General features: G+C 54.5%; 1 protein-coding gene across 1 annotated transcript in view; it reads left to right on the top strand.

Moving 5' to 3' along the window:
- MYO15A (myosin XVA) overlaps positions 1 to 12,044 on the top strand; it is a 90,159-nt gene that overhangs the window by 39,943 nt on the left and 38,172 nt on the right. Inside the window, 10 exon segments of the mRNA XM_075069069.1 lie at positions 43 to 234; positions 1,834 to 1,946; positions 2,559 to 2,650; positions 3,599 to 3,719; positions 5,066 to 5,127; positions 5,575 to 5,727; positions 8,087 to 8,141; positions 9,159 to 9,297; positions 9,676 to 9,778; positions 10,148 to 10,237. Of these exon segments, the coding sequence (XP_074925170.1) occupies positions 43 to 234; positions 1,834 to 1,946; positions 2,559 to 2,650; positions 3,599 to 3,719; positions 5,066 to 5,127; positions 5,575 to 5,727; positions 8,087 to 8,141; positions 9,159 to 9,297; positions 9,676 to 9,778; positions 10,148 to 10,237 (1,120 nt within the window).

The following is a 12,044-nucleotide window of genomic DNA, read 5'->3' as shown; positions in this document are numbered from 1 at the left end:
GGGGTGCGCTCTCCTGCCTCAGAGGCTGTGCTTTGCCTGCAGGGGGCTGACGGAAGGCTGGAGGGGCTGGTCCATCTCCATGAAGGATGGCACCCAGTGGGCTGAGCTGGCTGGCCACGATTACATCCTGGACCTTGTTTCCGACCTGGAGCTCCCCAGGGGCTTCCCCAAGCAGAAATCTTATTTCATCGTTGCTTCAGAAGGGGCAGACAAGGGCAGCGGTGCCACCAGCACGTAGGTATCCGAGGATGCTGAGTAGCCTAGGGGGGAGAGCCCGGCTGGGCCCGGGGGCCCATGAGCTCCCAGCGGCTGCGGGGGAGATCAGAATCCCAATGTGCAGACCTATTCCAGAGCCGCTTGGAGCATCTGGACGCCCTTCACAGCAGCCCTGCTTTTAAAGGGACAGCTACCAGAGCACTGGGCCCCTTTGAAGCTCCTGATCCTTCAGCTGCTGTCGTAGCTTCCTACTCAGATTTGAACCTTAGCGTTCATAAACTGAGAAGCTAGCATGAACCCTCTAAGCTTAATTACCAGCTTAGATCTGATATTGCTGCCACCAGCCAGGAATTTCCAGGGCTCTGACCTCCTCGGAGTCTCCCCAAAAGTTCCCCATAAGGGGACCCACGCAACTCATGATGCCCTGAGCTCTTACACAAAGGAAATAACCCTCCCCACATTGTAATCCTCTTTACCCCATCCCAGCTTCCCCGGAAAGATACACCAGCTTCACAGTCCTTGAAACCACATGCACCCGAGAGATTAAGTATCTCTCTCCTCCCCCCCTTCTCTCCCCTGGAAGGCTGTTCAGATCCACCTCACATCGATCTAACACACGAAAGAGAATATTTCCGCCTTCCCTTTCATCCTTAGCACTACCCACGAGAAAACTCAAACAGGTCTTAAAAAGAAAAGTCTTATATAAAAAGAAAAAAGAAAAGAACATAAAAAATCTCTCTGTATCAGATAAACAATATACAGGGTCCGATTGCTTAAAAAGAAAACTATGAATAAAAGCCTTATTCAAAAAGAAATACAAATTAAACATTCCACCGCCAACTACCAACACATGAAAATACAAAAAAACAAAAAAGCCTATTGTCTTATACCTGTACTTACAACTGGGGAAACAGAAAATTTACGAAGCTCACTTTGAACCCGATAGAAAGACATCCCTCTCAATCAGCTGAGAGACGGACCGGAAGAACAGTAGAAGCAGACAAAGGACACACACCCAAACATTCCCTCCCTGAACTTTGAAAAATCCGGTTTCCTGATTGGTCCTCTGGTCAGGTGTATGGTTCCCTTTCTTAACCCTTTACAGGTAAAAGAAACATTAATCCTTAGCTATCTGTTTATGACAGCTGCATAGTGTGCAGCATATGTACCCCTGCATGCACTGCAAATGCATTCTGAGAGGCGTGAGGTGTGGCCATCAGAAGGAGGCGTGGCCAGATGAGTGGGTGTGGCCTGTGGAGGGAGGTGTGGCTTCTGGAGGTAGCGAAGCATAGGACTGAGAACCAGGAACAGCTGGGATCTTATCACATCTGGGCCACTGGCTCACTTTGACCTTAGGTGTCTGGAAGGGCAGAAATCTTGCAAGATCAGCTGCTGGCAGGAGTGTTTGGGCATAGTGGGATGAGAGCCCATTGCCAGACCCTCAGCCTAGCCCTGCCTCAGAGCTGGCTGCACGCAGGGTCTCCACCTCAGCGCATCTCCAGCAGTGATGATGCCAGCAACTGCCTGTGATCACCAGCATAGGAAGAGAAAGCAATGAGGGGTGGAGATTAAACAGCTGTTTCCTCTTTATGCCTCCCCTCCTTTTTTTCTCTGTAGAGTATTCGGACAAAGCTTGGATTCGGACGAGGAAGTCCCTCCTCCCCCACTCACAAAGGCCCCCACTGTGCCACCTCCAAACACCCCTGACTCAGATGGATATTACAGTCGTGGTAAGAGTCAAACTCTCCTTCCTGTAGCCTTCTCCCCCCAGACTGGGCCCCTCTTTCCACAGACAAAGCAGTGCAACTCCCATTCACTTCAGGATCCGCTCAAAACCATCTTGGCCTGGGGCTTTAGAACAGGGCCACCCAGAGGATTCAGGGGGCCTGGGGCAAAGCAATTTTGGGGGCCCCTTCCATAAAAAAAAGTTGCAATACTATAGAATACTATATTCTCGTGGGGGCCCCTGCGGAGCCTGGGGCCTGGGGCGAATTGCCCCACTTGCCCACCCCCGCCCAGGGCAGCCCTGCTTTAGAAAAAGGCAACCCTTCCCACAATGCACCTGACCACTCCTGTCTCTGTGGAGGAGGGGCATTTGAGGGCCCTTCTGACCCGATGCCCTGAAGCATGAGATTTGGTCACCCCCGCTTTAGCCTGCAGAGATGTTAATGGCACCATGGTCATGGAATTATCCAGCTACAGACTCTGGAGTGCAGGGAGTTTCGCGGTTATGGGCCATTAGCCCATGAACCTGGGAAGCGTTTGGAAGCAATAGGCACTAGTCAGCCAACACCTTCCTCTTCAGCTGACTCTTCCTCTGCCTGTTGTGACCCCAACAGCAGATTCTGACACCGTCAGCGAAGCTCGAACGCACAAGGGGTTGGATCGTTACCTGGACAGTCTGTTTGACCCGGTCCTGTCCTATGGGAATGGGGTAAGGTCAGTTCCCTGTTGGGAATGAGAAGAATGACGGCTGGGGCTTGGGAGCCCTGCCCTACATCACGGGGATGTCATTAAGGACTGTGGGGGGCCCAGTGACTAGGGAAATGGAGCCCAGGCAAAGACCATAGATAGATCAAGGGAGTCCCTGTCTTAACTGCAGCAGTTTCCCCCCAGGACCCTGAGGCGCCTGGGGGTAAGAAGGGAACGAGCCACAGCAGAAAACTCTTTGGGGCTAGATTCACGGGGCAGCAGAATCAGTGTTTACAAACCAGGCCCATGCCTGGTGTCAGCAAGGCTGGCGGGTTTAATCTGCTGTCTCTGCTGAATGGCTTAAGCACCAGGGTGGAAGCACTGCTGCTTTAAGTCTCTGGCACCTAAGCAGCTTTGTGGGCCCCTATGATCCCACAGCTCTTTGGTGAGAATCTGAGCTGGATGGCCTCTGTTCTCCCGCTTCCCTTCCCACCCCAGAGGTGGCTAGATTTCCATAGCAGGGGTAGCCCTTTGGGAGTGGCAGGAAAGATGCTGTATAAATGTCACCTGCTATTATGTTACTGGAGTTTATTCTTGTCTCTTGTGCTGTGCCAGGTGGCAGGCCCCGGGAAGGGGATCAGTTACATTGCAGTAGGGAGGGCTGCATGGAGCCGACGCCGTCGTCTAGGCAAAACCATTAGGTGGGCTCCCGGAATGCGGGCATGGAGACAAGTTAGCCCGGGAGAAGCTGGGAGGCATGAAACCTCAGTTGTTACAACCTCAGCCGTGTTCACTTTTGGTTCCCTACCTGTCCATTGCGAGTGCAGCATTAGTGGGGAAGGAGCTGTCACTCGATCTCCCTGGCACTCGTCTGCCGTGGCTGGGATCACTTTCCAGCCTGCCACCAAGGCTCTTGCCCCTGCCACCTTGAACCTTTGTGTGCTCTGTTCCCGCCTCTCTCCCGTGCCAGGACTTGGAGAAGCCGGCTGCTCTCTCCCGGAAGATGAAAGGAGGAGGCCGGGTAGGAGGGGGGGGCAGCAATGTGGACCAAGGCAGTGCCAGAGTAACCATGGAGATGCCCCAGCAGACTGGTGAGTGTGGGCAGAGCCTCCTGGCCTTGCACAGGGCAATACCTGCCAGAGGCTCTATTCCCAGCTCTGCCATGGGCCTGCTCGGTGACCTTAGGCAAGTCACTGCCCTGCTCTGGGCCTTGGTTTCCCCATCTGCACAGTGGGGAAGATGATCATAATAATCATAATACCTAACTCATGCCTAGTGCTTTTCATCCATGGATCTAAGTCACTTTACACAGGAGGGCAGGATCACTGTCCCCATTATACAGATGGGGAAACTGAGGCATGAGAAGGGAAGTGACTCGCCGAAGGTCATTCAGCAAAGCAGTGGCAGAGCAGAGCTGGAACTTGAACCCAGGTCTAAGTTTCCGTCCAGTGTCCTATCCACTAGGCCACACAGCCTCCTTCCTCAGCTGGGAGGGGCGAGGTCAGGTGTGTGGATGTGTGAGATCTGTGGCCAGAAGGAGCTGCAGGGAGATTGCTTGCCCTATGCTTGTGAGCAGAGGGCTGCGTGTGTTAGGGGACTCTGAGCACATCCCAGGGGAGGCTACAGCCCCGAGAGAAGCTATAGGGGTATGCTAGGGCCAGATTCCCTCAGGGAAGTTGAAATCACTAGGAGCTGGGACAGTCTATCTCCTTCTGTCCCACCTGATTTCAGTGGGTCTGGCTGGCTTGGTGACCATGGGGCCTTCCCTTTCTGAGGCTTGAAATGAGTCTTAACTACCCCACCTCCCCACTCCACCCCCAGCTTTGAGGTGATTGGCTGAAGGCTGGGACTGGAGTAATCGAGGGGGCTTCAGTGGGGTGAGTGGAGATCTCAGCCTGCCAGCCAAGGGCATTCCTGTATCCTTCCCACAAAGAAGGGTGGTGCCTGGAACGCAGGCGCCTCTGGGAGCAACATGCCCATATTGCTGCACCCAGGACGGTCGGTCAGATGGGCTGTGAGCAAGCTGTCCTGCTGCAGAAAACGTGGCTCCTCGGAACACGGTACACACAGGATCCAGCCCCAGCTGGTAAGGGGTGGCAGCGCTGCAAACCAGCATGGGGCCTTCAGCCAAGGAAGGGTGGAGAGGGCTCCCTTTGAAGCCACAGTCTAGAGGGGTCAAGTGAGTGCAATGCAAGGTGCCCCCCTGTCCCTGGGCTGTGCACCCTGCCCCTGCTTTCCCAGCCACTCTGTCCTCTCCAGGTCCATGCCCTACACCCATCACCGTGGTGTCTGAGCCCCAGTGCACACTTCCAGGCTCCTGCGTTTGCTGGACTGCCCCCTTCTCTGGGCACGCCCAGGCAGCAGCTCTATCCACCGGCCTTTGGCAAGTGCTTCCTGTTCTGGTTTCATCCCAGCTCCCTCCTCTTTGCATTTGCAGGTTTCCAGGATCCCAGCTTGGTGCTGCAGCGTGACCACATCAAGCAGCAGGCCCTGCTCCCGGTCAGTGGGGCCAGGGGACGTGGGGGGCGCAGTAGAGGGAAGTGGTGAGGTGTAAAGCACACGTAACACGCATGTTAGTGCTGCAGGAGCTGTGGAGCTTTTCCCTTGTCGATTCCAGTGCCTTAGTTCAAAATGTGTAAAATCCCTGCCCGGGATAGTGACTGGGGAGCTGGAGTGGGCAGAGGCCCGAGGCAGTAAGGGGTGGTAGAGGTGACGGGCCACAAGGACGTCAGGGTTTTAACACTCCCCTCCTATCCAAAGCGGGATGTGGTTGGGGCTGGAGATTTGGAGCAGCCTTGGAGGAAGGGGGCTCGGCCACTGGTTCGCATCTCTGTGCTGCCCTGTGGGCGCACCTGGAATGAATGACGGGGGGTCTGAGGATGCGGTGGAATCCAGCCATGGGGCAGCGTGCAGCCTGAGCTCACACCTGCTCCCTCGGCGGCACAGGCTCGTCAGATCACCAGGCAGGCGACGGCTCTGCAGCAGCATCAGGTGGACAGCACAGCCTCTCCCAATGCCTCCCAGGCCACCAGCCCCAGACCTGCCGACAGAGCCCCCAGCACAGTCCAGAGCGTGCCCAGCACAGCACTGCCGCTGCAGGTGGGTCTGTCTCATGTGCCCCTGCTGGGGGCGATGGGAACGCACCCAGTCCATGGTCAGAGCAAGAAGTTAACCATATGGCCCTAAAATCCCTTTTCTCCGCTGTGAGCCCAAACCAGCCCCAGTGAGGAATAGAACAGGGCTGGACAGGACCCTGTGTCTCTTGGCAGATCTCGTGTCCCCACTGCAGGCGGCTGAGCCCTGAGAAGGAGTGAGGCTGAGAGGAGTGAGTGAAGGAGGCCGAGTGCTGCCGGACACCGGATGGCAGGCTTCCAGGCAGGACCATCTCATTCTTCTCTCATAGGCTGGCATGGCCCTAGCCCTGCTTAATGGACCCTCCCTGGAGCTGTGTGTCCTGGGCGTGAAGAGAGAAATAGAAGCCCCAGGGAGTGAGGGAGATGGACTCCCCACACGGAGGGAATGCCGGCCCCACTGCAGTGCTAGGAGTAGCCTTTTGTTTGTATTGAAAGTGAATTTAGGACTGGCGTTGTGGGTTCAGCTCTGGTGGCGGTGGTCTCAGCAGAGTTACCTCTGCCACTAGTCTCAGATCTAGAGCTGCTAGGAACACATGAAGACCAAGGAAAGAAACACAGACATTCACAAGAACAATGTCTAATATCTTTTCTCTATTGTAGTAACGCTGCCAACAGCGTTGTGAGTATCCAAGGATAGATACATCCTACATCTGTCCAGGCACAAATTATAGCTACAGTTGTACTCACCTCTTCCTAGAGAGTGTTAGAGTCTGACAGGGCTCTCATGGATTATCAGGAGAGGGATGGCTTCTGCTGGAGTTTTCCCATAGGAAGCTCAATTTTCCCACTCTGGGCACCCTCTTTTATCATGTGATTCTGACTGTAGCTCATCCTCTATGCCTGTGCGTGAAAGTATCAACCCTCTTTTTCCTTATTTGCATTGTGTCTCCCCAAAATATGGAGGTACCCTGTTTCCCATAGGTTGTGTGTAGTTCCTTTTATTCTCTGGACCTGTATCCTGCGGTTAAGGCACGTGTTTGAAAAAAATGTGCCACTAGAGCATTTTGTGATCTAAAATTAATCGTACAGCTAATTTTTCACAATACCATCCCTTGGCACTTCCCTTCCCGTAAACTTATGGCATTGGGTCATTCTTCAGTCACTTACTTATGGCCTAGTATGGCTAAGCTAAAATCTTACAGACCTCAGCCTGTAGGCTTTGTGTTTCACCCTCCTTACCTAATGCATACTTATCCCTTGACTGCTGATCAGGCAGTCTATAATCCTAACCTCACACAACACCCAATACATGAATGATCAACTAAGTAATTGGCTACATAGGGGATCCTGTTCTGCAGGGAGTTGGGTATGTGACTCGGGAGTCGGTGCTGGGCCCAGTGTGGTGCAAAGGGGCCCTATGCTGCAGGGAGGTGGGTAGGTGATGGGGAGTCCATGCTGGCTCCTGTGCGGTGCTAGGGGACCCTGTGTCACAGGGAGCGGGTGTTGGTGCTGGCCCCAGTGCCCCAGTGTGGCCATGGGGGTCACTCTCCCTTTGGAATCAGCATTGATCCTGAGGCCCCAGCTTGGAGAGAGAAAAGTGAGGTCCTGACCTGTGGTGACAATTTAAGCCCCTCGAGGGGTCACAGCCCCCAGTCCTGGCCAGATTCCAACAGATGATTCCTGTGGGCTCCCTGAGCTCCCCTCTGCGCTCTCAGCTGAAGGGGCTCCATTTCATTTCCTGCCCCCAGCTGTTGGGTGGTGGGGCTGCGCGCTGGGAAAGGCTCCAGTGTGTTCTGCCTCCCGGAGGTCTTGGATCCTGGGGGGTGCCCAGATACCGCCTGCCCACACTAGTAATTGTGACTCCACTCCAGGCAGCTTTCTATGGTGGAAATGTTACGATGGATCCTTAACCACCCTCCTCCCGCCACCCCTCCTTGCTCTGGGAGGACGTTAAAGACCCCAGGGCAGACAAGGAAAGACAAGGCATTTACCATCTAACCTGGGCCAGAATTGCCTTTCTGCCTCCATGCTTGTTCTACAGCGCACTGGGCTGCTTGGCACCCTCCCACTCCACGGCAGCTGCATTTCAGGAGTGGGGTGTGTGTGTGAAATGATCCCTGTACACTTTAAAGTGCTCTGGAATCCTTCGGGGTGAAAGGCCCTATTGAAACAGAAGCCACTGTAGCAGCTGGACAGCCCTGCCCCCTCATGGCCACCCCTCGCCAAGACAGTTTTCATGGCTGCTAAAGCCAGAAGGAATCATATAGTCTGGCCTCCTGCCTAGGACAGCACTTCCCCCAAATAATTCCTAGAATGGTGCTTCAGAAACCCCTCCCGTTAAAGCCTGCTGATGTGACACACTGCTTCTCCTTCCCCCTGGCCAGAGGACGGCTGTGAGCGGGACACCAGCCAGGACGGCAGCCCTCTTGCAGAAAGCCGGTAAGGGATCAGCCACAAATACAGCCTCCCCTGGAAAAACCTGTCTTGGGTTGGGATCTCACCCCTCCACCCCCACAGAGACACCGAGATCAGCTTTCTAACTCCTTCCAACTCCGAGCTTGCGGCTGTCGAGGGATGCTGACGCCCCGCCCAGGTGCATAGTGGTGCCGTGGGCTAACCTGGCAGCGCTTGCCTTTGGAGACCTGGGTTTGAATTCTGGCTTAGCACTGAGGGGAGCCTGGCTTTGGGTCTAGTTCCCATTGGTGTGGTTTGCTGCTATTATTTGAAAATGACCCACCATAGGGCTGGGAGTGCAGGAGGGCTGTGGGTGGGGAGTGAGGGGCATCAGCAGAGCAGGTGGGGGGAGCCCAGGACAGGTACAGGTGCTCCAGATAAGATTTCAGGGCAGAGAAGTGAGGGAAGTCAGGACTAGGCGGGGGTGGGGACTGCAGGTCAGACCTGGGAAGCACTGACGGAGCTGGGGGTGGGGAGGCAGGCATGGGGGAAAGCGTGAGGGGTGACAGGAGCTTGCACAGTCTCTGACTGGAGCCTCAAGCTCTCCCCAGCACATGACAAACACTTGATGGGAGCAAAGAGCTGTTCAGACACCTGTGGCTGCTCTGCAGGGCGTGTCCCAGAGCCTAGGCCATGGTGGTGGAAGATTCCTGCAAGGGCGACTGGACAGACAATGTGAAATATTGGGATGGAGGTGAGGAGCAATAGGAGCCTATATAAGAAAAAGACCCAAAAATCAGGACTGTCCCTATAAAATCGGGACATCTGGTCACCCTAATTTCTGAAAAGGTGGAGATAGAAGCCCAGCAGGGAGAGGCAGCCCAGGGGGCACTGGGCTTGTGCATGATGCTGGACAGAAGTTACAATTGTAGCCTGAGCCTTGCAAACCAGAGCAGGAGCCTTTCCCCATCTTCAGGGGGCAGGATTTCAATTCTGGAGCCTACCCCCCTCCTTGAGATTCTCAGCCCCCAGCCTCCCATTTGCTTCCTCTATCCACGACAGCTCCGGCCTCCAGGCTGCGGGCTGGTGAGCTGGTGCGGCCGGCCAAGCTGAGCTCACAGCACTTCCCCGAGCCCACACAGCACATCAAGAACATCATTAAGCAGTGCCAGCGGCCCGCCAGGCTCCCCGAGCCCATCAGGTGAGACCCTGGGCTGCCAGACCTGAAAGATGGGCCAGAACTTGGATCTCCTGCCCCAGCCCCTGCAGACATCAGCGTCTGATGCTGGGCTAGTGCTCACATCCTTAAAGCTGCAGGGACAGCAGCTGGGTTGCATTTCCCAGCCATGCATTAGCAGCAGCAGGGCTGGCTGGGCTCCCCGGATGATGCACTGGCTGGGAGGCTGTGATCTCCCTGGAGCAGCAGAGTCTCAGGAACCGTAACAGTCTGTTGCTGGCTCAAGGGGAACCCCTTTAGCTCAGGGGATGAGGCCTTGTGCGTATATCTCTACCACACATGCGCGTGCGCCAGAAGCTGCTCACTGAGCCTGCTCTGGCCCCTGGCTGTTTGTCTCTGCAGGAAGGAAGGTGGGAAGGTCTTTGTGAAGAAGATGGATCCCCATGAGGAGGCTATGATGATCTTAAAGGGGCAGATGTCAGTGGCGCCGGGCCCCCCAACAGCCGCTCCGGTATGAAAGTGCTGATTGGAAGGCACAGGCGGCTTTTCTCCCTGTCAATAACCTCGGGCACTGCGGGGTGTGGACGGGGAGGTCCAGCTGCTTGCCTGGCAAATGCAGGGGCATGGGATACTGCTCTGCAGTTGAGCATTCAGAGTCCCCACCAGCTCGGGATCAGAGTCAGGGCTCCCAAGGAGAGCATGATCCCCAGGCTGGCCACTGTCTGGGCTGAACCGCAGTGATAGCTGGCAGGGCACCGCATGGGCCACCCAGTGTCCCCTGCTCCTGCTCATGGGTGTGATGAGGGAGAGCCCCTTAGCCCGGGGAAGTGGCCTGATCCCTCACAGGAAGTTGGTCTCCACCTCTGTGTTGTAGGTGGCCAAGGAAGCAATAGCCATGGTGAAGCCTGTTACCAGCAGCAAGAGGTCTTTGCTGCCATCACCAGCCGCCGTTCCCTCACCGGCTGCCATGGCCAGGTCTTCTCCAGTGTCGCCTCCAGGTAACAGCATGAGAGGCAGCGCAGCTTCATCTCGGGGTTCAGGGCTGGATGCTGGAGCCTCACACTGTCCTGCCAGGTTCTGAAGGAGAGGGCTGGGCAAGTGGCTGCCGTTCCCTCACCGGCTGCCCTGCAGCCAGGATATTTTCAGAGGTTTTCCTAGCAGTGAAGGCCGTGACGCTAGGGAGAAAAAGTGGCCAGAGCTCTTGATCGTCATGTTTCAGGGGATATGATCGATTCCCTGATGAGATCAGGAAGCAAAGCTCCCCCATGGAAGAGTATCAAACCATTTCTGAAGAAGGGTTAAGCCAAGCTCCTGATGGTTTATGGCCATTAAAGATCCCCTGGTATCTTCTGCAAGAGTTGAACCTGGGATCAAAGGGCAAAACCCTGATGCCCAGATTAAATTCCCCCTTGAGTAATGACATCCTACTTCACTAAACCCTCCCTGCACTTTCAGTTGGACATGGCCTTCCCCATCACTTCATGTATTAAACAGTTGTGCTGTGTTGCTCTTACACACCTGCTGCCTTCCATTCCAGAGGTTGCATTTTAGTGGTGGGTGAACCGATCCTTGTATATCATCTTAACTTTGTAAGGTGCGTTGAGATCCTTCAGGATAAAAGATGCACCATAAATCCAAGAGAGCGTTAGTCTGGGCACAATGTGGAACAGGGGAGAAGGAACAGGCTGGGCAGATCCCATGGGGGCAGAAACTTCTAGGCTTTGCCACACATATAGCTGCACTGATACCAGCCCCCTGGTGGAAGGCTGGTGCAGTGGTTAGTGCACTGGCCGAGAACTCAAGAAACCCAGGTTGTTTCCTGTTCTGCTACAGACTTCCTGTGAGGGACCTTGGATAAGTCACTTAGTCTTTCTGTGCCTTCGTTCCCCCTGTAGTGACCATAGCACTGCCCTGCCCCCCAGGAGGTTGAGAGGAGAAATGCACTGAAGGGTGCAAGGTGCCCAGATGCTATGGGGTAGGGGGCAGGTTAAGTAGGATGGATAGACAGCATAGGCCTGATTTGCCCTGGTGCAGTAGGAAATAGCTGTGGTCCAGCTAATGGTCTTCCCCCTGCATCCATAGTGACTCATAGACTTCAAGGTCAGAAGGAGCATTATGATCTTCTAGTCTGACCTCCTGCACAACGCAGACCACAGAATCTCACCCACCCACCCACTCCTGTAACAAACCTCTGACCTATGTCTGAGCTATTGAAGTCCTCAACTTGTGGTTTAAAGACTTCAAGGTGCAGAGACTCCTCCAGCAAGTGACCTGTATCCCACGCTGCAGAGGAAGGTGAAAAACCCCCAGGGCCTCTGCCAATCTGCCCTGGAGGAAAATTCTTTCCCGACCCCAAATATGGCGATCAGCTAAACCCTGAGCACGTGGGCAAGACTCACCAGACAGACACCCAGGAAAGAATTCGCTGTAGTAACTAAGATCCCACCCCATCTAATATCCCATCACAGGCCATTGGGCATATTTACCGCTAATAGTCAAAGATCAATTAATTGCCAGAATTAGGCTATCCCATTATACCATCCCCTCCATAAACTTATCAAGCTTCGTCTTGAAGCCAGATATGTCTTTGCACCCACTGCTCTCCTTGGAAGGCTGTTCCAGAACTTCACTCCTCTGATGGTTAGAAACCTTCATTTAATTTCAAGTCTAAATTTCCTGATGGCCAGTTTATATCCATTTGTTCTTGTGTCCACATTGGTACTGAGCTTAAATAATTCCTCTCTCTCCCTGGTATTTATCCCTCTGATATA

This window comes from Chelonoidis abingdonii, chromosome 9, assembly GCF_003597395.2.
Source record: "Chelonoidis abingdonii isolate Lonesome George chromosome 9, CheloAbing_2.0, whole genome shotgun sequence".
In the NCBI taxonomy this organism is placed as follows: Eukaryota; Metazoa; Chordata; order Testudines; family Testudinidae; genus Chelonoidis; species Chelonoidis abingdonii.
The sequence above is the reverse complement of the archived record's forward strand: the minus strand, read 5'-3'. Positions and strand labels throughout refer to the sequence as shown.